At 39.4% G+C, this 24,307-nt stretch overlaps 3 protein-coding genes across 4 annotated transcripts; 1 reads left to right on the top strand and 2 right to left on the bottom strand.

Annotated features, from left to right (window-relative positions):
• Positions 1-7,395: 7,395 nt before the first annotated feature.
• Positions 7,396-13,379, top strand: slc47a3 (solute carrier family 47 member 3). Its single transcript, XM_026298674.2, has 17 exons — positions 7,396-7,536; positions 7,697-7,798; positions 7,890-7,958; positions 8,558-8,706; positions 8,788-8,830; positions 9,082-9,126; positions 9,536-9,633; positions 9,722-9,819; positions 10,822-10,935; positions 11,020-11,087; positions 11,197-11,305; positions 11,595-11,670; positions 12,049-12,118; positions 12,226-12,358; positions 12,526-12,620; positions 12,712-12,754; positions 13,137-13,379. The coding sequence occupies exons 1-17, from the start codon at positions 7,411-7,413 to the stop codon at positions 13,352-13,354; spliced, it is 1,656 nt and encodes a 551-aa protein (XP_026154459.1). The 5' UTR covers positions 7,396-7,410; the 3' UTR covers positions 13,355-13,379.
• A 75-nt stretch (positions 13,380-13,454) lies between these two features.
• Positions 13,455-18,040, bottom strand: LOC113125301 (multidrug and toxin extrusion protein 1-like). Its single transcript, XM_026298671.1, has 17 exons — positions 17,804-18,040; positions 17,519-17,620; positions 17,182-17,250; positions 16,927-17,075; positions 16,258-16,300; positions 16,075-16,119; positions 15,880-15,977; positions 15,692-15,789; positions 15,475-15,588; positions 15,306-15,373; positions 15,072-15,180; positions 14,806-14,881; positions 14,638-14,707; positions 14,411-14,543; positions 14,226-14,320; positions 14,026-14,115; positions 13,455-13,850 (listed from the first exon to the last, which is right to left on the bottom strand). The coding sequence occupies exons 1-17, from the start codon at positions 17,909-17,911 to the stop codon at positions 13,548-13,550; spliced, it is 1,770 nt and encodes a 589-aa protein (XP_026154456.1). The 5' UTR covers positions 17,912-18,040; the 3' UTR covers positions 13,455-13,547.
• Positions 18,041-18,472: 432 nt separating this feature from the next.
• On the bottom strand, positions 18,473-22,968 carry LOC113125302 (multidrug and toxin extrusion protein 1). Of its 2 annotated transcripts, XM_026298673.1 has the most exons (17): positions 22,821-22,968; positions 22,536-22,637; positions 22,215-22,283; positions 21,954-22,102; positions 21,479-21,521; positions 21,306-21,350; positions 21,074-21,171; positions 20,894-20,991; positions 20,680-20,793; positions 20,470-20,537; positions 20,209-20,317; positions 20,019-20,094; positions 19,854-19,923; positions 19,627-19,759; positions 19,405-19,499; positions 19,178-19,270; positions 18,473-19,098 (listed from the first exon to the last, which is right to left on the bottom strand). In XM_026298673.1, exons 1-17 carry the CDS (start codon positions 22,926-22,928, stop codon positions 18,808-18,810), a joined length of 1,761 nt encoding a protein of 586 aa, XP_026154458.1. In that variant the 5' UTR covers positions 22,929-22,968; the 3' UTR covers positions 18,473-18,807. The 2 variants fall into 2 exon arrangements, with proteins under 2 accessions (XP_026154458.1, XP_026154457.1); XM_026298672.1 differs by lacking the exon at positions 22,536-22,637.
• Between the last annotated feature and the right edge of the window lie 1,339 nt (positions 22,969-24,307).

The following is a 24,307-nucleotide window of genomic DNA, read 5'->3' on the forward strand; positions in this document are numbered from 1 at the left end:
TTTTTACATGTTGAATTGCCTCTACCTCCAGTGAGTCTAGAATAACTCATCTACTGAGCAATACAATCATTTTGCATATACAGTCTAATTTAATGAAAAAGGCATTATATAATTTGTTGTTTAAGTCATACACACAATATTGTTAGATTTTCCAAAAACACACTTTGGTGTTAAGAGTGATCCAATTTTGTTGTCATCAACCACCTCTATCTCAAAATCATAGGATTATTACACAGTTTTTAAAGTGCACATGTATTCCTCAGTTTCTGGCTTAATGACCTCATGTCTCATGCATAAAGCTGATATAATCCTCTAAAAACAGTGCAGAAAGCCACAGTAATCCCAGACACACCTAATGTATGTAGGCAAGAGCTCTGTGTCATTGTCCTTTTACCGAGATGTTGCGTGAGCCAAGGGTCAAGGCAGTTATGTTATCCTACACTGTCTTGCGTCATAAACATTATGAGCTCAAAGAAGACATTTCACATTGGTCAGTTTAAAGAGACACAGAACTTTATTACAACACACTGAATAGCTTTCATCAGGACGTGAATTAGTGTTTGCCATTCAGCAAGAGAAAATATCCTCATCAGACGGACAGTAAGGTACATATCAGCAGTAAGCAGTAAAAGGCACCGGACCTTACTGGTGGTATCGTGCAACAAGGAAACATGTCACACTGCAGCAAAGGTAGCGGCGTGAAAGAAGAAACTAAAGAGTCACATCATAGTCCTGACCTCCGTTATGTTGGACAATTAAAATGTTAGAGTTAAAGTGGTTAACAGGCAGTTGGGTGCATAGAGCAGATCACTATGATCTTAGGTCCCAGTGAGGAAAAAAAAGTTTATGTAATTACAGTGCCCTTCTCTCTCTACTGCCATTTAGCCACCCACTCATTATCCAATTGTAACAGATTCTCATGTATCATAGCATCTATTCTTGGCTATATATGCATGTAAGGCCTAAATAGGAAATTGAACAACTGCATCTTGTTCTCTTTGCTAGGGTTGCATGTGACTGACTGCACACACAAGACCTCTAGTGAACCCAAAACCACATTTCTTTTTAACTTGTTATACACTAGGCCTTCTGGCTGCAGAGTAAGCAAACAGCAAGATTAATAAATGACTTCCTGACAAATATAAAGTCATTTGAGTTTTAGGAAAACCAAGGGTCAAAAAGCACATTTTGTGTCTTGCCCACCTGTTTCATTTGACTTTTTTTTTACTTTTGTGGATGGGAATGCTTTTTAAGGCCACAGTGGCCTTCCACCTTTCCTGTATCAGTTACACATGAGGACAATATGCAGCTTGTCTGATACAATCAATTCTTCCTGGAACATAAAGACTTGTGTATAGAGATGGTTTCAGTTAACCAATTAACCTGTGAACAAGATTTGGGCCAAAAGCTAAGAGGTCGTGAAGCCACAGTGGTCCTTTCTTTGTGCTCTTCAGGCCAAAGTATATTCATACTAACCAGGCCAAATGAATAGTGCACTCAATCATTTTCTTAAATGGATGACAACGAATTCATGTTACCTGGCAAGTCACAAAATATGTCTTCATCATTTGGCAGAGGAGCTGATCTGTATTGCTGAATTGACATGAAATGAAAAAGATAAAACAGAATAACTGTGGTTTTCTAAAAGTAGAGTGCTGCTGTGATGACACTGCCATAAGGAAAAAAACTTACTATGTCAGCACTTAAATAATATATGCCCACAAAATTAATCTTTGAGTGAACTACATGACAGTATGGGTCAAACATTAATTTCTTCTGCTTTCAGGAATAGTAAAATATTCGTCCATGTTCTCTTGCTCACAACAAACAGGACTAATGTGGATGTTTGGGGATGGCAACGTTAATCACTCTGTCACTTTGGGCCAGACTGAAATCCATCCATCCATCCATCCATCTTCTATACCCGCTTTTCCTGGTTCAGGGTCACGGGGATCTGCTGAAGCCTATCCCAGCTCTCTCTCGGGTGGAAGGCAGGGGTACACCCTGGACAGGTCACCAGTCTGTCGCAGGGCCACATATAGACACACAAAGACAGACAACCTCACACACTCACACTCACTCCTACGGGCAATTTTAGAGTCCCAGACTGAAATATTTTTTAAAATATATAGGAAGAATTTCCATATAATCTGCTGCAGACATTCATGTACCCTTTGAATGAGTTGTACTAACTTTGGTAATGTATTCACTTGTTGCCATCATCTGATCTGCCATACTTTGGAGTATGACCAAATATCCCCAAGGACAAACCCATTATTCTCAGCTGCACTTTGTGTTCAGTATTCATTCCAGTTGTTTAATAATTAGCTAATGATACCACGACAACATTCTGATATTCTAAACATGTACTTGCTACAATCAACTTGTATTGTCACCATGTTAGCATGCTGACGTTTGCATTTAGCACAAAGCACAGATGTGCCTAGAAGAATATCGCAGAACACCTACCATGGCGATTAGTCTGGTTTAATTGTTTTTCATGCATAAATAATAAACATTAGATTGCAGAATAGTCCATTTTCTATTGGAGAGACACTGCAGATCTCATGTTTTTTTATTTATTTTGGAGTATGAGAATATGTACAACTAAGGCACAGTGTACAGTGAGGGCATTCAGGTGGGTACCGTCTTATTACCTGATCTGTTGGTCCTACTTCAAAATATGGTGCTTACATGGTGCATACTCCTGAATTCGTTTAGGCAATTTATCATACAACAAACACAGAGCCATGTTATTCTAGCATAACGTTGCACACATTGCACATAGAAGGGTAAGAAATAGGGTCGTATCATGGCACCCAATGGGAAGTTTTTCATTTATGGGCCCTTAACAAACTGCCATGTTTTTCAGATTATTTAGGGACCAGAGTATACCCCTGTGGAGGCATTATCATTCAGGAGAACTGCTGCTGAACCACAGGAGAGGTGTTTTATTTCAGAATCATATGTCCTTTTTTATAGTCACTAAATGTTTGCTGACATTTACATCGCTTTTCCCTCTTGCCAGGAAATGCACCCAGAATCCTTCACCTTAAGGAACATTCCACTTTTAGACACTTGTTTTGCATATACCACTCATGCAAAAACAGGATGAAGAATGATTCATCGGACTGTATGACCACAGTTCATGTGTTCTGTGCATAGCTTCACTCGCAAAAAAGGCATTTTTAGGTCTAATAAGAGGTTGAGGCTCTGCAACCCTACTATTGTGTCCCTCTCTCTATAGTTGTCTATATATTGCTTTGATGAAAGTGCCATGTCAACTGAGCCCCAGCTTCACATTTACAGTCAGCTGATTGAATGTTGCCTGCCTGTTTTAACCTCGCATGCCAAACAAATACACAGACGATTTGGTGACCAAAGAACATGCATCTCCACTCTAAACTGCCCCAAACTAATGATGTCTGTGCTACAGACCTACAGGACAGTATCACCTGATGCTGATGTTCAAAATAACAAACAGAACAAGCAGCTTTTCCTTTTGAATGTCTTGCAAAATATATCTTTGTGATAATTTTTATGTCCTGGGGGCCACAATAAATTACAACTCTGGGATCATACCTTAACAACTCATTATCAATGTACTTAACACTTAATTCTCTCATCATTTTACTGCTCTGTTTAACAAACATTTGAAATTAAAGTGCTGTAACAAAAACATTAGATTAGATTAGATTCAACTTTATTGTCATTGCACATAGTTACAAGGCAACAAAATGCAGTTAGCATCTAACCAGGAGTGCAAGTTAGCAGTGCAATATGAACATATATACGAGTGTACAGTAATATATTACATCACTGCTGGGTTTATCCAGTGTGTGGGGATGTCACCGTCCATGTAAGGGGGTTAGTGAAGTTGAGTTCACTAAGGTAACCGCTGTGGGGTAAAAACTGTTCCTCAGCCTGCTCCTCTTGGCTTTTAGGTATCTGAACCTTTTTCCAGAGGGAAGGAGCGAAAACAGTTTATGTGCAGGATGAGAGTAGTCCTTCACAATGCTGCGAGTCTTACGCAGACACCGCTTCTTATAAACATCCTCAATGTTGGGAAGCGGGGTCCCAATGATGCGTTGAGCGGTTTTCACCACCCTTTGGATTGATTTACGGTCTGAAACAGAGCAGTTCCTGTACCAGACTGTAATGCAGCTGGTTAGGATGCTGTCCACTGCACAGCGGTAAAAATTGTTCATTATGTCCGTAGAAAGTTGATTCTTCCTCAGTAATCTCAGGAAGAAGAGACGCTGAGATGCCTTCTTGAGCAGACTGGAGGTGTTGGAGAACCAAGTTAAGTCCAATGCCCCTATTCTCCTGGTAGGCAAACTGATGAGGGTCCAGTGTGGGTGGTAGGCTTGTCTTGAGATGTGCTAGGACTAACCGTTCAAAGCACTTCATGATTATGGGAGTAAGTGATGATATGATAACATGATATGACATTTAAAATATATTGGGGATGCATGTCATGTATTTTTGTGCAACAAACATCCTTCTTTTCATCAACACTAATATTGCAATTGTGCAAATAAACTGGTCACTCTGACTCAAATAAAACCAAATTGTTAAAGTGCATCAAGTATCAGACTGCTGTACATGTCAAATAAGCAAAAAAAGGTTGCAAATTAAAGTTCAACAATAAAACACATTATAACTTTTAAAACTATGTTTTAAAAGTCATATTTTAGTGCCACTCCAGTCGGCATACTTTTCTTCAACAACAAACACGAACTGCCATATGTCAAGTGTCTAAAAAAAAAAAAAAGGTCGCAGTCAAATGTGTTGTGACTTTCACTATAAATATCAAATGAACTGTAGGCTATGGCAACCTTTGCAGAAAAAAAACTGCCCAACGCTACAGCTAGCTAATCTACTTTACAGCTCCTTTATTTTTCTATCTGAAACTCTTGTTAAGTTTGAGCAGCAGTTGGTTTTCAAAGTTAGTGGACTTCATCCTCAACAAGTTAACTTATGGATTTGACTCAGACGTAACCGAATGTGGGTTGGGTAGTTATATTATGTTGTATCTGTTTTTGATCACGTGATATAATGCTACCAGTTAGCCTGTTAGCCTACTCGCCAGTTAACTACCCACAAATTGTGCCAACCAACATTAGCAAAGCCATGCATCGATGTCTTAGTGACTAATTTGAGTAAAGCCTCTTACTAAACTTCTTTTAAACTACCAGTACCAACAGAACAAGTGGGATATAATTCAACTAACCTCCACATGCTTGCGCAGGTTTGATGCAGAGTTTTTGTAAGCAGAGTTCGATGGTTTTTGGAAAACACCGATTGCACTACATGATAACTCTGTTAGTGTTAGTTTTTTTTTTTTTTTTTTTTAGTTAAAAGTCATTTTTAAATATGGCCAGGGGTGTTTGTCAATCTTTTCATCTGAATTAGCCTCCATCTCCTCTTCAACCAGTGCATCAGGAGGAAGGTCAATGTTACTCGACTCCATCTCTGTGGAAATTTAGCGCCACTGTTAAATACGCTTCCGGTTCAGCAGTAGCCTATTTATTTATTTATTTTTTTACTCAGTAACGGATGTGGTTTGAAATGTACCCAAGTACAACAATTAAAATATATATATACTTAAGTAAAAGTAAAATTACAGATTTTAAAAACTACTTTAAAAAGTACAAGTACACAAAAACCTATTCAATTACAGTAACGTGAGTAAATGTAATTCGTTACTTTCCACCCCTGTATAGGCTTATAGTGTTCTGCTGTTTAAGACCACCTTAAATAACTCCTATTTTGAGGCTACATTATAATTAAGTAAGACATTACAGCAGGAAATTCCCGTTGAAGGTCCTGTATCATAGCCTCTTGTCACAGAGACTCAGAGACTACTCAATGCAGCAGTATATGGTTAAGTTTGGTATATGACTATTTTAAACAGGCAATTACCATGCATGAAAACACACTCCCCAGTCACAAAACCAGGAAAGTGATGCAGATAAACTCTTTACCTGATTTAATTCCATATCTGGAATATTTTCTTCATCTGCCATCTTAAAGCTAAGATGTTAACTTTGAATGGATGCCCACATTATGGTTGGGACTTGACAGTCAGCTCATCACACAGTTCAATAATGCTAATGCACAAAAAATTAAAACAGATTGTTCACAAGTCCCAAATCTGGAGTCAAAGTGAAGTCCCAGATCTAATTGTAAATCACTGGGTGTATGACTTAAGTGTAACTTAAATCCAAGTCCCAAGTCTAGATCCCCATCTCATCTGTCTTGTCTTTTGCAATTATATGGATAAAGTAGCCTGACGATTGTCTACTTAAAGACATTCATTTCACAAAATGAAAAGCTGTACTTTTTTGTTCAACTGAGACCAATTTCAGATAGTCGGATGTTATTAAATGCATTCTATCATAAAGATAGGACCTCATGAATAAATGTTTAATCTAATTTAATTAGATTTTATGTAATTTAATTTACTTTGATAGGTTTTAAAAGTATGAAAAGTATATTATAGGGAGACTTGGCTACTTTGAGACTTACAGAACATCTTGTAAAAATAACACACCATTGCTTAATAATTCACTTTATTTCATTTGTAATGGGCTACTGAAGGAAGTAAGGATGGATGGATGGATGGATGTATGGATGGATGGAAGTAAACATGGATGGATGGGTGGAAGTAAGGGAGGATGGATGGATGAATGGATGGATGGGTGGAAGTAAGGATGAATGGATGGATGGATGGATAAATGGAATTAAGGATGAATTGATGGATGGATGGATGGATGGACACGTCCACCCTGTTGTAAGGGTGGATGGATGGATGGATGGATGGATGGATGGGTGGAAGTAAGGAAGGATGGATGGATGAAGTAAGGAAGAATGGATGGATGGATGGATGGATGAAACAGGCTATGTCTAAATGAAAACCTTGAAATTGCGACATTTCAAACTGAGGAACAACCAGAGGCTTCGATAAAAAGGAAATGGCTCCATCTGCTGGTACAGAATTGAAAGACAACCTGGAGTTTGCAATTGTTTTATAGAGTAAATAGACTTTTACAACCACGTTTTCATCTGAAATATACATATAAATTAAGAACATTCATACTCTAAAACTATTCAGGTCTGTTTTAATGACACAAATACATCATGACCTATGCTACTTTTCAACAGTTTTAAACCAAGCCGATTCACAGCAGTGTTTTTTTCCCTGGACTGCTGCAGGCAGCTGTCACAGCTCTGCTAAAACAAACACAACCAGCCCTGTCAGAATCGGACGAGGAATCAGCCAGGATTCAGGAGCTCTCACTAAAATGTGACCTTTGTCGCCCATTTCCGGTGGAGGCAGGTTTACAGCCTTTCAAACCAGCATACACTGAGGACAGAGGTGTCATACAGAGCAGCAGGTAGTGAATCATGGAGAACAGCAGCCCCACTTCACCTCTTTCTTCATGGAGTTGGGTTTTAAGGCAGATCCGCATGGTGGTCCCTGTTGGCTCCAAGGCAGAAATCAAAGAGTTGTCTAAACTGGCCGTACCAGCAGTAAGTGACCTCTTTTTCTTTTCCTTTCCACTGCTCCCTTCAGGGGTCACCACAGCAAATCATCTGCCTCCCTTTAACCCTATACCAGTGGTAAATGACCTCTGATATTTGACAATAATCATGTCGCAGCAGACATTCATTCTTTTTTTTCTCTCATCAGATTATGGCCCAGTTCATGGTTTTTGCAGTGAGTTTTGTGAGTACTATCTTCTGTGGGCACCTGGGGAGGACAGAGCTGGCGGGGGTGTCTTTGGCCATAGCAGTAAGTATTGTTGCAGAAGTGATATTATTTAAGTAAACGTAAATCGAGTAGAGCAGCAAAACACCTGCCAATGCTTCTCTTATATCCTCAGGTTGTTAATGTTACAGGCGTGTCAATTGGGTCTGGTTTGTCATCAGCATGTGATACTCTCATTTCTCAGGTATGATGAGTCTTTCTTTATCACAAACACATTAGATCGATCGATCAATTTGTTATTTTATCGTTGACTTATAAATACTGTGCCCTTACATTTTTAGGGAATTTTAGAATGGGATGGCAGAGAAAACAGCTGATGTGGAAGTGGTCATTTTATTTTTGCAATAATTCATTCAAGACTGTGTTAAAAATGTCAAAAACAACCATGTCTTATCTTGTTAATCTATTGATGTCAGTTTTGTTCATTATGTTTTAATGTCTAGATAGGTGAATATCTTAACAAAAGCAGCTGCAGGCTCCAGTTGTACTCACATGATCAAAAGCAGATTCGAGGAAATGACATCTCATGTCTCTTAAAATGTGTTTCCCTATGCCTCTGCTCTTGAATCTTACCTGGGTGGGCATAAGACACAAAAAAAGATGCAAGTGATGGAAAACGTGGATGCAATTAGAGGAATTGGGATTCACCCATTGTTAAATGATTCTCAAAGAACTTGCTATTTTAGACTTTTAAGTTCTTGGAGAATAATGAGAGGTACATTAAAAATATATCTAAAAAGTAATTTATATATGGATGAATAAGATCATACTCTTTGGCTTTAGACCTTTGGGAGTCGTAATCTGCTGAGAGTTGGGATCATTCTGCAACGGGCGATTCTCATTTTGATACTGGCGTGTTTCCCCTGCTGGGCGATCCTCATTAACACAGAGCCCATTCTGTTGGCTGTCAGACAGGATCCAGAGGTGGCCAGGTCAGCTGTCATAAGATGCACACAAGTCTTTCCCTCTGTTTGTCCATTTCTTGTTGATGATGATGCAGTATTTCTCTCCAGATTGGCTCAGATGTATGTGAAGATTTTTATGCCAGCTCTTCCTGTGAGTATGTCTAATTAACATGATAATCTAAATCGCCAGAAGATGAAGGTGTGAGATCTCTTTGCCAAAGGGCACCTATGTAAAATGTGTTCTGTATGTTGGCCAGTGCATTGTGGGATGGGAGGTAGCCTCTGCCTCCTGCTCTTCAGTAGGATTAAACATTTCTTAAAAATTGATAGACAATGCCTGTTGTCTCCAAATATTTGCAACTCAGAGATCAGTCTTCTTTCTTCACTGTTCTGTCTTTCCAGGCTGCTTTCATGTTTTCTTTGCAAATGAGATATCTGCAAAACCAGGTAAGTCCATTATTATGCAACTGATGAGTTGCAACAGTTCAGGTTGATTATATGCATGAATGGTTTATCCAAGACCCGATTAGAGCAAACATTTTATTAGTCGGTCATTTGGTTACAGTGTAACCCCAGGCCATATATTGATATCACATTAGACATTAATACTGTCACTAATACTGGACTCAGACAGCATTGAGGTCATGGCGTCAGTGTGCGAAACACTTGCACATCTTATGGTGATTTTGTAGAATGTATCCTTTAAACCTCTCACGTACAAAGATACCTTTGGTTTGTTAAATCAGACATACTGCCTGTTGATGGAAGAAAGATAGAGTGGAAAATCCTGACTATTGTCTCTGGGTTCTTGTTTTCCCAGTGTCTGATATAAATAATAGGTGTCACTTTCCTTTAGGGCATCATATGGCCAGAGGTAATCACAGGCTTTGTGGTCAATCTCCTTAATGCTCTCATTAACTACATTGTGCTCTATGTATTAAATCTGGGAGTCGTGTGAGTATTGTGCATTTCACTTCAGTATTGCCATTACTGCTTGATTTACATAACTACCATCATACTATGATACCATCATACTTCACAGTGGTTCTGCTGCTGCCAACACCATTTCTCAGTTCTCTATGGTTGGAATTCTCTACATTTATATCATGTGTAAAGGTCTTCATAAGGCCACCTGGCCCGGTAAGTACAATGTTTGCATCGGAACATAGCATGTGTTCTACGTCAATGAATAAAACATTGTGAGTGAATCAAGCTGTTGCCCCTGGAGCAACAAGTTTTGATAAAATCACTCAAATGTGTCCTGCATGAATCTGAATTTAAACCATTATCTAAAGCCTTAGTTACATAACATGTCATTAAAAGTGATGAGAAAAAAGACCACTGGTTGGCTGGTAAAAGCACTTAAAACAAACATCTATAGGTTCCTAGAGTTAAAGGTGCGATTAAGAGCAATCTATTTGTAAAAGTGGTATATAGTATTCATAAAAATGCTGTCATTAGTGTGTAGTCACTGAAAAATACCAACCACTGCATTTTCTTACTTTTAGAATTAAACTTTTAAATCTACAGAGGAAGTGGGTCTCCTTTCACAGAGGCAGCCATGTTGCCATATTCCCTGCCTAGGGCCAATATTTGGCCCTAGGGGCTGAGTGTGGGGGAGGCTCAGAAAGTTATTCCCTGCAATCTCACCACTAAATCCTTCACATTTCACACGTTGCACCTTCAAGTATAAACACAGTTTTTTCAATAAGAACATGCTGTACTAAGAGGCTTAGCAGATTGCCAAAGGGCTAAAAGGAAAATATCTTGTAAGTTGAAATTACAATTTTAATTACAAATGGTAAAAATACCTAAAAATTAAGACAAAGTAATACAAATATGTGAGCTTTGAAAAAGATGTATATTTATACAGTAATTATACAGTTAGCTGTTATAGAGTATTCAATCATATAATGAGCCAGAATGTCAGTATATTTATTTTTTTCTTTAAATTGTTCCGTAACTTTTCTCTTGGAAGTTTTATTTATTATATAAACATAAGTGTGCCCTACTTAAACTGTGTTTTTATGAATAAGTAAACCTGATTTACATTTTTTGTTGGAGTAAAGATACTTTTGTGGTTGGGACAGGCAAACTGACAGTAACTGAATGTTTCACTGATATCATTGTTTGATTACACAGGCTGGTCTAAAGAGTGCCTGCAGGACTGGGGCTCGTTCATCCACTTGGCCATCCCCAGCATGCTCATGTTGTGTGTGGAGTGGTGGACATATGAGATTGGAAGTTTTCTGGCAGGTAGCATCATAGCTCACTGTGGTGTTAAAGCATCTGTGTGAAATAAAGTTGGTCTGAAATCTTACAGCTGTTTGTCATTAACAGGTCTAATAAGTGAGGTGGAACTCGGAGCTCAGTCAGTTGTATATGAACTGTCAAATGCTGCATATATGGTAATTGCTCAAAGAAATACTGCATATACTAATCATGAAATTGTGTGAGAGGAATTACCTGTTTACACATGCAGCCTAATAGCATATTAATACAGTATTTTGTCATTAGTTCCCTCTGGGTTTCAGTGTAGCAGGCAGCATAAGAGTTGGAAATGCCTTGGGAGCTGGAGAAACAGAGCAGGCCAAGCTCTCTGCTAAACTGACAATGTTCTGTGCAAGTCAGTATGCACCTAACACAATTTCTATGTTGTCTGCTTATGTCTTATTAAAATAACGTGCATTTGAAATTATTATACTGCAGAATTCTCACTTTATTATCCACTTATGAGGTGCCCTTAAGAAGGGCAGTGTGTTCCCAAACTGCTTAAGGAGAGTTGCTTGATTCGGCCAGCATTAAGAGACTGCTTGTTGTGTGACTAATGTGTTGTAGAATATGAGTTAGTTCAACGCCTTTTGAATGATGTAACCCCTGGGTAGTTACAATAAATCTCTTACGCTCTCCCACAGTGTCAGTGTCTATATGTTCAGCAGTTCTCATTGGGAGCCTGAAGGACCATATCGCTTCTGTTTTTACATATGATGAGTGAGTAAGTCTTTCTCAGATGTTTTTATAACCACTAACCTTTTTACCTTTGTCTTTTCTCAAGATGTGTTAACATATTCGCAGACACAGAGCCAATGTCAAGTGTGGGGGAGCTAGCAGGTCTTTTAACAGACTTTCCATCACAGTTATTGCCTCTACACTGAACTTTGCTCTTGTTCTTTTACATATTAACTTAAGCTAAATGTTTGTGAAAATTAAGCATCGCATGAAGAATGACAATTCACAGGTTTCTCTTTTGTCAAAGATATTAGAAGTAGTATAACAATGCACTGTGGCCAGAGATAACACAAAAATCTAATATTCTTGTCATTTTGCACCTCTCAAACTAAACTTTAAGACTCTCCTCTTTGCCAACAGACAAATCAGGGAAAGGGTTGCTGATGTTATAGCCTTCTATGCTCCATTTGTCGTCCTGGATGCATTATCAGTAAGTATATCTATTCCTTTACTCAAGATCTAATGTCATACTCATTATATCTTTGTGTTTGTAAAAAAATAACAGGCATTTTGGTTTACTTTTTTTTTCGTGTCTAGGTTGCTTGCAGTGGCATTATACGAGGTGCAGGTAAACAGAGAGTTGGTGCAATTTGCAACATTCTTGGTTATTATGGTGTTGGCTTCCCCATTGGAGTGCCACTGATGTTTGCAGCCAAACTTGGAATCAAGGGTAATATTTACCACAGAGATGGGTTTTCAGATTTCAGCTGTACCACCTTTCTGCTTAACTGGTCATGTTTAGGTTTTGCCTCCAGTGTCCTTTCTTAGTAAAGAGATCGCAACGGCATCAACATCTGCTTGCTGCTAAACAGTCCAATTTTTTATTTTTTTTTACAGGTCTGTGGACAGGCCTGTTCATCTGCGTGTTTCTGCAATCCTCATTCCTGATTTTCTACCTGGTAAGAATGAACTGGAAGAAAGCTACAGAGGAGGTTAGTATTCAGAGGTGAATTCTTCCCATTTCTAAATGACCTGAGGCTACTTCTTTATGAATCATATGTTTGTGCATTATTTTTTTTCCAGGCACAAATCAGAGTTGGAGTGCATTTGAGCTCTGCAAACGCAAGTAAGAGCAACTGTGCAACAACTGAAAGTATTCTGTATTGGTGGAGAAAAAAAGAAACATTTATTTTCTACAGCACAGCAAATGTCCAGTTCTTTGTCAGGTGCCTATTTCGACATAATACATGCATTCTAAACTGGTCATTAATAACTTTGTCTGAGCTAAAATATCTGCTAAAATAACATTTAAAATAACAAACCAAGTCTGAGCAGGGTGGAGTTAGCATTAGATCCATTGCTGGAATTATTATTTAATGGTTAAAAATCAGGTTTTCTTTTACCAAGTCAAACAAAATTTTAAATAGTGTTATTTAAAAAAAAAAAATCACTTTATCACTTTAATGCCACAGTTTAAGTGAAAATATGTGACATTTGCATATGACCAGGTTCACAGGCAGATAATCCAGAGAGCTCACAAGGCCAAAGAGACACCTTGGAGCTGGTTGACAGAGAGGCAGGCCCAGCAGCAAAAACAGTGGAGGACGAGGTCTCTCACAGGACTCTTGTACTACATAGAGGCCTGGCTCTAGCTGTCATGCTTTTCATCCTGGTTGCTGGAATCATTATTAACCTTCTCATCATGCACTATGTGATGGGAAAATGAATTCTATTGTATTCAGTGGGGTAATCTGTCAGCCGCAAGTGCTCAGTGTGATGCAGATGTTTGCATTGCAGGATGTCAAAGGTCAAAAGAGAAAGAGATGTTTCGATGAATCTGCCAGTACTTTATTCACGTGCACATTCTGTCAGAGGAGTCAATAAAACAGAAACATTGTGGTTATCTTTGACTTTCAAGGTCATTCTGACTTGTCTGGGACCAGGGCAGTGGAGAAAATTTGATCAGGAGTAAATGTGGCATTGATCCAGTCCATAGTAAAGTTGGTGTCTGAAGGCAGGATCTCTGGCAAGGGAACAAGGAAATGCACACTGGTCCCTACAGCCAGAAGTGCAACAGCTACAAAGATAGTGAGACCCCGCCTGAGGATCAGCTGGGTGGTGGAGAGATGGCCACTTTTCAGTTGCGGGACCACATGTCCATCTGGCATCTCACTGATCTCACTGGGGAGCTCGGTACTCACAGACATGTAGCCATCCGCTGACTTGAAAATATCACATTACCAATTAGTTAATTTTGTTAAATTATAATAATAATATTGAAATCAAGCATAGTCAAACAGACAGCAAAACATCAGTCATTAACAAGAGCAAAAAAGCTATGAAAAATATGGATTAATTGTTTATTTTAGCAGTCCACTTAATGTTCCCATTACTTACTGTCTGGCTGGTGGTGTTACCCACAGAGTCTGACAGGGCAGCTGTGCTTAACAACATTATGCAAGCATTTTTCTGAGCTCGTTTCACAGCCTGGAAACAAGCAGAGGCATGACATTATCCTCCAATTTCCCCTAATCCATGGTACACACAACAAAGTATGTTTGTCTCAGTAACAAATTCAGAAATCCTCTAATGCCTACCTCATCTGTTATACTCTCCCAGTCCAGCTTGAATATGACAGTGATGTAGAAGGTGGATTGTAAAATGACACAAACAAGTAGTCCCAGCCAAAAACCTGCAGAAAACAAAGGTCAGGCCATTAAGTGCACAGCAGCCTTCAGATGCTTTTTGGAAATGACAAAAGAAAGTTATTTTATTCAGTTACCCAGAATTCTCAGCTTAGCAACAAACATTAAAGTAACAGCCAGTGAAAGGCCTATGCAGTAGTATCCAATGAGATTAGCCACAGCTGGTATCTTCTGTTTGCCAGTGCCCAAGAATATGCCCGTGCACACACACTAGAATGGTGAAAAGCACATTTTATTTAATGGGCTTTGGGTAGCATTGTGCAAATATATTTGTTGAGCTCATAACAAAAACCATAAGACTCACCACAAGACCATCAAAGAACTGAAGGAAACAGTAAACGTTCATCAGAGAGGAGACCAGACCTATGATCTTCCTGAAATAGGGTTTTTTACAATTAACATTATTCACTTGTCATTCCTGGCCATTCTTTGCATCACTTAGTGAAATGTGAGCACCACTGTGGAGACTCACTCATCAGAGGTGAAGATGAAGCCAATCACTGTTTTAGTTGAGCCAAGCACAAGACCTTCAACAACTGCAAAGCTACCTGAAAAAGAGGGGCTGTAAAATCTGTCAAACGGCAGGAACTGCTGAAGAAACCAAACATCAAATGCTGATTTCTTAATTTAAGCTACAACAACAGAACATGTTTCTAACTAACCTGCAAGAGCGAGTGACAATAGAAATAGTAGAAGAATTAATATGAACTAAAATAACAGGAAACATTTGTAAATGACCTGCAAGAGTGAGGGAAACCTTGCTGGTTAGAATTGCCCTGGCAGCGTCTCCTGCCCCAAGAGCGTTACCCACACGGGCACATGCTGCAGCTTGAATACCAAGAGGGAACTATGGATTTATCAGTTTAGAAAAAGTGTGAGTTGAGCAGCCCTTGGCATTAAATTTCAGTATATTTGGAGAGAAACCTTTAAAGTCAGAATGTAATGCTCTGACTTGTATTCAGTGCACAGTACCATGTAGGTTATGAAAGCCACCATTATCACAGCATGTTGGGCTGCCAGCTCATCTTCACTCAGCATTCCTGATTATTACAGAAGAAGAAAAAAGTCAAACCCTATAGCTTGTTCGATTAAATAAATAATTTTTAGATAACCTAAAAATGATAACATCTATTTGGATTACCTGCAAAGAATCCCCCAAACTCATAAACCCACCACTCAAAGCACTTCATGAGTGTACTGGGAATGGCCAGTTTCATATAGGATCCCCACTCCTGCAGTGATTCTACAGACCAGCCTGCGGGGGGAGACAGACACTTATTTGTGAGAAGAGGAAATTAACAAAATTATCCATGGTAAAATCAGATCACAATAAATATCTACTTGTAACTGTCCCTCACCTCCCCATGTTCTTACATGAAGCTTCTTCCACCAAATATAAGCAAACAGAAAAGCACAGATATAAACCTGAGAGAGACTGTTGGCTGCTGCAGATCCACTGTAAAGGTCATGCAAACATGCACATATTAGGTTGTGTATTATTTTCATTTGTGTTTAGAATTTTATAATAATGTTATTAAACACCTACCTGACCCCCAGATCCAGCCAGTAAAGAAAGAAGTAGTTGGTCACCACATTTGCTATGTTTGCCATGGCAGCAGTGTACATCTGTGGCAGGATTATACCCTGAGCACACAAACACCCACATGATGTGATCACACCCACATTTAATGCATCACACAGACTTCTCATGAGTAAAAGGGAGTACAGGACATGAGTTCACCTGGTTTTGCAAGTAAGACACCTGAAGAAAATGTAGAAACATTGCCTAAAAGATACATAATTAAAACACGAGAAGGCAGGTCAGTAATATATTAAATGGCCTAAATTGAAAAAAAATATTGCACAATAACAAATAGAAATATGTTAAATTTATACAAGACATTGAGCGAAAACCACAACTCACTGGCACTGCAGGAAAGAAGGCTGTAATATACAGCTGGGCTATTCTGAAAGCAAGAAGCTGTATTCAGTTCACATTAAAGACAGACATCATCGTTGTAAGTAACAAACACTGTTACTATCGAACCTAAAGTTACATCCACAGTTACTCAGACACCTAGAGAAAGAATTTGACCCTTAAGGAGAAACTATGGTATTTTAAGGAGTTACATATGAGTCTTATTACAGGCCTTCATCTGTTCAATTTGATTGACTGCCATAGAGAAACTAATATGTTAGCTATTGGGAATTTACCTTTTACAGATATTTCTAGGAATAAATGAAGACCAAGCAGTTAAATCATGAATAATTACTTCTTAGTTTTGGACCCACAGCTCTGCCAGGAGTTTGCTGGATGGCATCCATTTGTTTGTTAAACACAATGTGCACAATGTGTAAAGTGTGAAAGAAAACCTACAGCACATTGCGTTTAAACAATTTCCATTAAACTATATTAGATATTTACATATTACTGGAGTATAAAGCAAGTGAAGGTCTTAGAAAGAAAAATTGTATCTGTTCATTTTTTGTTAGTAGGTCTATCTGGTGAGATTTTCTTCCAATGCGGAGATAGTGTTTGGAGGCAGTCCACATTACAATTAGAGGTAACAGCAGGTTTGGTGCTGTTGGTTACCTGGCCACCTCAGGGTCCTGGCCCAGGCACAACAAGATAGCCTGAGCATTAATGAGCAGACCCCAGCAGGGCAGACAGAACAAGAGCAGGATGATGATTCCCCGCTGAAGGATCACTCCCACACGTAGCAGATTCTTACCACCAAATGTCTGCACAACATAACTAACATTTTAGAAAGGAGGGCAGCAATTGACAGTAAAGGGTTCCAATAAAAAAATCAAATGTATTATATAGTATCAAAAAAGGTTTTCAAACCTGAGACACTAAAGTATCACATGCCAGCCCCAGACCATATCCTGTTGCTGCAGTGGTAACATTGATGGTCTGAAAAATAAAAATACATGTGAATGAGTCTGATACACACTTGTAACAAATGAATCTGTGACTCATAGGCTGAAAAGTGCCATATTATTGATTAAATCATCAGGACTCTTCCCTGGGTGACTGTGAGAGAATGCTAAAAACTATCTTGGTGAGTTCATAGTTGTAATATTCCATTTAGCCTTCACCAGCTCACTTTAAAATACCTCTCCACCTGTCATTGCATCACGTGAGCATCCACAACTCAGTGACCACACAGACGACCACTTACAGCAGAAGCTAATCCATAGCCAGCCATCACTTCATTTCCCAGACGCCCACAGAACATTGTCACCACAAAAGGAAGCAGGTAATTGAGGATTCGAGAGAGCAGCTAGAAAGACAAATATCAGCAGTTGACGCAGCAACCAGCTCACACATGATGCCTTGTAAAACACAGTAAACACAAGTTCCCAGTCATCACTTTGGCAGGGTGAAGACACTGTTTTAGGTCTTCTGATTTCTGTTAGGTCTCAGAGACAAGCGACAGAGCGTTGAACACAGCTCCAGTCCTTACCAGAGGCCCCGTCATCCTCAGGATGTGGTACAGTTCCTCTCTGTGGGACAGGGGAATCTTGTTGCGCAGCCACATGCAGCAGAAAAACTTGTCGCTGGACCCTTCCATGTCTGCAGCCTGAGATGCCAATACAGGTCCTTCTGCTGAAGTGTCTCTTTTCACTCATGTACTTATGATAATTGTTCTCCAGGATGGAAATCTTGTTGTGGTCACAGCTTCCTTGGAACAAAGCCAGGCCCAGCTGAAACAACATAGATTTTCAGAGAAAGACTAGAAAAAGGCCTGTAATCACAACAAAGACTGAAGACTTGAAAGCAAGAATGTTGTGATCTCAAGGGGTAAAACATGTAAAATACAGTTTGCAACAGTACATCTACTTCTGGTCAATAGAGATAATTTTCTTGGAAGAATTTTATCAGGTTTTTCATCACACCAAGAATAAAACATTTACAGAATGGTGGACCAAATATGGACATGGTGGTCGGATATTGTATATGCTAGCTAACGAAGGATAGCATACTTTTATTCCCTAAGGTAAACAACCACTAAATTAAAATAAGAACAAAACCTACAAAACCTACAAAACTACATTTGTTTTTTTAATTCAACAAAACAGGACATCTTTTAATGAAATTTTAACTTCTCTATAGCATTATTTATTTTCCAGGATCAATATTTGACATCAAGTATCAAAGAATCTATATGGACATTCTTACACTTTCAGTCAGTAAAAAGTTCTTCCTTGATTAAAGCATTTATCCAACAGCGCTCCATCAAAAAAACACATGACAGATGAGAGAAAAAAAAGCGAAAATCTACAGAAAGTGAAGTTGTGCTGTTGATGATTGAACAATAACTTTTAAAGCAGAATATTACACTTCACTTTTCAGTTTAACTCTGAGCCAAACAAACAGAAAGTCCAATTAAATTCAGTGCTTTTACAGCATTGAGCACAAAAAAAAAAAAAAGCTATGATCAATGCTCTCAAGGTTATGCTGACTCTCCTATTGGGACTGGGCAGTGGAGAAAATTTGATCAGGAGTAAATGTAGTATTGATCCAGTCCATAGCAAAGTTGGTGTCTGAAGGCAGGATCTCTGGCAAGGGCACAAGGAAGTGCACACTGGTCCCCACAGCCAGAAGTGCAACAGCTACAAAGATAGTGAGACCCCGCCTGAGGATCAGCTGGGTGGTGGAGAGATGGCCACTTTTCAGTTGCGGGACCACACGTCCATGTGGTGTCTCACTGGTCTTACTGGGGAGCTCAGTACTCCCAGACATGTAGCCATCCGCTGACTTGAATGTGAAGACGTAATTTCTTAAAATAAATCAGTTAACATGAGAAAATAAATGAAGTTGTTAGTAGACTGAATACCTTCCTATTAGTTGCTTTCAGACCAGTAGTGTCTGACAGGGCAGCTGTGCTTAATGATCTCATGTGGGACTTCTTCTGAGCTCGTCTCACAGCCTGCAGAGAAGAGGATACAAATATTGAACTCTGAGTTTCTCCTTCACCACACATTGAACAAATAGCTCTTGGAATATGACAGATTCAAAGTAGTTCAGGCCTTGCATGACACTGATTATTAGCCAGTAGCCTACCTCCTCTGCCATTCTCTTCCAGTTCAACTTGAAGATGACAATGATGTAGAAGGAGGACTGTAAAATGACACAAATAAGCAGTCCCAGCCAAAAACCTGCAGAGAGAAAGACAAATTAGCCTGCCAAGGGTACAGCAGGTTTCACTTATAATAATCCTGTGCAGACATTTATTGTCTTCAGGGTCTATGACACTTTCCAGGCATGATCACTTCGTATAATTACCCAAAATTCTCAGCTTAGCAACAAACATTAAAGTAACAGCCAGTGAAAGGCCTATGCAGTAGTATCCAATGAGATTAGCCACAGCTGGGATCTTCTGTTTGCCAGTGCCCAAGAATATGCCCGTGCACACACACTAGAATGGTGAAAAGCACATTTTATTTATTGAGCTTTGGGTAGCATTGTGCAAATATATTTGTTGAGCTCATAACAAAAACCATAAGACTCACCACAAGGCCATCAAAGAACTGAAGGAAACAGTAAGCAGTCATCAAATGAGAAACCAGACCAATTATCTTCCTGAAAAATAAACAAAACTGTGTTTATGTGGGAGTTGTCCTCTAACAACTACAGCATAGCGGGAGTGAAATGTGAGCGCCACTGTGGAGACTCACTCATCAGAGGTGAAGATGAAGCCAATCACTGTTTTAGTTGAGCCAAGCACAAGACCTTCAACAACTGCAAAGCTACCTGAAAAAGAGGGGCTGTAAAATCTGTCAAACGGCAGGAACTGCTGAAGAAACCAAACATCAAATGCTGATTTCTTAATTTAAGCTACAACAACAGAACATGTTTCTAACTAACCTGCAAGAGCGAGTGACATTTTACTTGTTAGAATTGCCCTGTCAGCGTCTCCTGCCCCAAGAGCGTTACCCACACGGGCACATGCTGCAGCTTGAATGCCAAGAGGGAACTATGGATTCATCAGTTTTGGGTGGGGAAAAAAAAACATAAAAAAATTATTATTGATGTGCTTTTCCCTGGGTGTGTTCAGAATATAAATCACAGCTATAATTTGTGATAGTTTTTTTTAAGCTAACTGAAATGTTTTGATTTACACAGTACCATGTAGGTCATGAAAGCCACCATTATCACAGCATGCTGGGCCGCCAGCTCATCTTCACTCAGCATTCCTGATTATTAGAGACAAAAAGAAATAATCATTCAAAATTTAAAATGTACCACATTCCAGCTTAATACAATCAGTATGCATCACTAAACTTAGGCCCATAAGAATGGACTCCAGATAATTAAGATTTTTTTTTTTTTGATTACCTGCAAAGAATCCCCCAAACTCATAAACCCACCATTCAAAGCAAGTCATGAGTGTACTGGGAATGGCCAGTTTCATGTAGGATCCCCACTCTTGCAGTGATTCTACAGACCAGCCTGCAGGGGGAGACAGACATTTATATATGTAGTCTAAAAAAGATGGAGGATAGAAGCATGTATGTAAACACAAGGAGAATATTAATATTAGAGCCCTCACCTCCCCATGTTGCAACATGAAGCTTCTTCCACCAAATATAAGCAAACAGAAAAGCACAGATATAAACCTGAGAAAGAGTGTTGGCTGCTGCAGATCCACTGTAAGACACAGATGATGATCTCAGTGAGGATGATAGTTCTCTTCAGATTTCAAATGATACTGGCGTGTGAGTACACCTACCTGACCCCCAGATCCAGCCAGTAAAGAAAGAAGTAGTTGGTCACCACATTTGCTATGTTTGCCATGGCAGCAGCGTACATCTGTGGCAGGATTATACCCTGAGCACACAAACACCCACATGATGCCATGAGTCCTACCCGTCCCCTCAGAAATAAAATGACATTAAAAATGACAACATACTTAGAATCAATGTAATACAAAAACAGAATCCATGTACGGGACATTAGTGCACCTGGTTCTGCAGATAAGACACCTGAAGCTGATGTAGAAACATTGCCTAAAAGACAAATAACAATTTAGATAACTGTTGAAACTGAAAAAAAGGGTTTTTATGGAAAGGTAGTGTCTTTACACAACTACTAAAACTGTACTGAATTTACATGTGAGAGAAAAGTCACAACTCACTGGAACTGCAGGGAGGAAGGCTGTAATATACAGCTGGGCTATTCTGAAAGCAAGAAGCTGTTTTCAGGTCCAATCAGAGTTCAGGAAATGATTAAAGTGTAACACAGTGGTCAGTGCCATCAGTTTAAGCAAGGGTCCGTAATTGCAGCCATTGATTGATTGATTCATTTATTTCCTCAAACATTCACTCATGGCAAGAAATGTTCATCTTTCAGGAGAAATAATACATTATTGTCATTGTATATAGAATTAGTGTGCTAAATACTGATGGGATGCTACATAAAAGAATATGAAAGAGTTGGGACTACTTCCCTATGGCGATATAAGCTTTACATAAAGTTAGTACAGCTCCTTCGATGAGTATTTGAAAATAAGATTTTCTGTTTATGCTAAATCTGTGCAGCGAATCTGTAGCACCTAGTACTCATTTTAGTGCAGAAAGAGTCTGACATGCAGATTTGGTGCTGTTGGTTACCTGGCCACCTCAGGGTCCTGGCCCAGGCACAACAAGATAGCCTGAGCATTAATGAGCAGACCCCAGCAGGGCAGACAGAACAAGAGCAGGATGATGATTCCCCGCTGAAGGATCACTCCCACACGTAGCAGATTCTTACCACCAAATGTCTGCATAACAGCACACAGTCAGCATTAAACATTTTAATAAATAGTGGGGATCTGGAGTCGGTGAAAGTAAGTGTTAGGGAAAAACTGCATAGGGCAAAAGATTTTTTCAGACCTGAGACACCAAAGTATCACATGCCAGCCCCAGACCACTTCCTGTTGCTGCAGTGGTAACATTGATGGTCTGAAATAAATGTAACACACATACATGAGACACTCAAGGACTTTTACGTAACAAACATTTCAGTGACTGATGAGTAAATGTGCTTTATATTCATTAAAACAGGATTCTGAAAGAATGCTAAAAACTATCTTGGTGAGTTCATAGTTGTAATATTCCATTTAGCCTTCACCAGCTCACTTTAAAATACCTCTCCACCTGTCATTGCGTCACGTGAGCATCCACAACTCAGTGACCACACAGATGACCATTTACAGCAGAAGCTAATCCATAGCCAGCCATCACTTCATTTCCCAGACGCCCACAGAACATTGTCACCACAAAAGGAAGCAGGTAATTGAGGATTCGAGAGAGCAGCTAGAAAGACAAATATCAGCAGTTGACGCAGCAACCAGCTCACACATGATGCCTTGTAAAACACAGTAAACACAAGTTCCCAGTCATCACTTTGGCAGGGTGAAGACACTGTTTTAGGTCTTCTGATTTCTGTTAGGTCTCAGAGACAAGCGACAGAGCGTTGAACACAGCTCCAGTCCTTACCAGAGGCCCCGTCATCCTCAGGATGTGGTACAGTTCCTCTCTGTGGGACAGGGGAATCTTGTTGCGCAGCCACATGCAGCAGAAAATCTTGTTGCTGGACCCTTCCATGTCTGCAGCCTGAGATGCCAATACAGGTCCCTCGCTTGAAGCCATGAATTGCACTGTACCCACCTTTGATACTCTCTAGTGACAGACTTCAGCAGTGTTACGTAAAGCCTTTCAACATCTTAAAATGTTACTAATTAAGTGACTTGAGGTTACAATACACTCACCAAATACATTACAGGTTTTGTATGTATGTACACACCATGGCAGCATTTTTTCTCAGTATGTAAAATAACTGTATATAATGTGTAGTAGTCCTTGTAACAATATGCAGAGTGTGTACATAAAGTCAATTTAGAATTTAATTTAAAATTCAATCACTATTAAATTTGAATTCAGTGTTGCACTGCACTCACTAAGTGAATGATTACGCACGTGAACAAAATTGTTGGTACCTTTGCACTAAAGTAAGAAAAACCCCCAATGATCACTGAAATAACTTAAAACTGACAAAAGTAATAATAAATAAACACTGACTGAAAATCAGACATTGCTTTTGAATTGTGGTTGAACAGGAGCATTTAAAAAAACAAACAAATGAAACTGGCCTGGACAAAAATAATGGTACCCCTAGAAATGTCTAAATTGTCCTGTAGTTGTGGGAGCTGGGTAGCCATGATTTTGCCGTGTTGTAGTCACTATGTCATCATTAACAGGGACCTCTGTACCGCATAGTAACATAGCCCGTAAGGATACCTTCTATGGTGTCCTCTAGAATGAGGTGGGATGGTCCTGGAGAAGTACATTAGGCGCTTTTAAAACGTGCTTGATAGAAAAGTCTTCATGGGGAGAGAAAATGGAGAGAGAGAGAGGAAAACTAAACAGGAAAGACGATACAAACAAGGCTCCCCCTTGTTTGTATCTGAGACAGGGAAGCAGGGATATGAGGTGGCATCCGATGGACTCGGCAAACACGAAGCAGTGTAAGGGAAAATGACAAGTGACAGATACAAATCAGTGCTGCTGCAGCACATGGTGTCTGTGGCAGCCGTACCAACAGCCTGATTGATTCAGCCAACATAAAGCCTACAGGGCTTTGGATTGTCACACTAAGGAGAGCTCATGGCCTCTCAAACTGAAATTGAAAGCCTTTAAGAAACGGGCAGAATGAACAGAAATGCAATGCTTTGCTCTGGTCACACACTGTTTCATCTTTCAAAGCTTATTTGATTCAAAACAAGCTATTTCTCTACTGGCCCCTGGAAAAATACGGACAGTTATTATGTACAGTAGTATGAGAAGAAATAGCGAGCTCCCCCTCATCCATTCAGTGAGCACATTATTGCACACAATATTTCTATGTATTATGCAGCCTCATTTTAGAGTTTATTTGTTTTCTTCCACACAATCTGCTTCCTCTCCAGGGTGTCAGCGAGGGGGGA

This window comes from Mastacembelus armatus, chromosome 13 (genome assembly GCF_900324485.2).
Source record: "Mastacembelus armatus chromosome 13, fMasArm1.2, whole genome shotgun sequence".
Classification (NCBI taxonomy): domain Eukaryota; kingdom Metazoa; phylum Chordata; class Actinopteri; order Synbranchiformes; family Mastacembelidae; genus Mastacembelus; species Mastacembelus armatus.

Bases quoted from the DNA above. Each gene is read 5' to 3' on its own strand.
- slc47a3 (XM_026298674.2), top strand. From the start codon at position 7,411: ATGGAGAACAGCAGCCCCACTTCACCTCTTTCTTCATGGAGTTGGGTT. The intron at 8,707-8,787 runs GTCAGCTGTCAT...ATTTCTCTCCAG, and splicing joins CAGGATCCAGAGGTGGCCAG to ATTGGCTCAGATGTATGTGA. The intron at 12,755-13,136 runs GTAAGAGCAACT...GCATATGACCAG, and splicing joins TTTGAGCTCTGCAAACGCAA to GTTCACAGGCAGATAATCCA.
- LOC113125301 (XM_026298671.1), bottom strand. From the start codon at position 17,911: ATGGAAGGGTCCAGCGACAAGTTTTTCTGCTGCATGTGGCTGCGCAAC. The intron at 14,544-14,637 runs GTGAGTCTTATG...TCACCATTCTAG, and splicing joins AGTTCTTTGATGGTCTTGTG to TGTGTGTGCACGGGCATATT. The intron at 14,116-14,225 runs GTAGGCATTAGA...GCTTGTTTCCAG, and splicing joins GGGAGAGTATAACAGATGAG to GCTGTGAAACGAGCTCAGAA.
- LOC113125302 (XM_026298673.1), bottom strand. From the start codon at position 22,928: ATGGAAGGGTCCAGCAACAAGATTTTCTGCTGCATGTGGCTGCGCAAC. The intron at 20,538-20,679 runs GTAATCAAAAAA...TCTAATAATCAG, and splicing joins GTTTGGGGGATTCTTTGCAG to GAATGCTGAGTGAAGATGAG. The intron at 19,271-19,404 runs GTAGGCTACTGG...TCTTCTCTGCAG, and splicing joins GGAAGAGAATGGCAGAGGAG to GCTGTGAGACGAGCTCAGAA.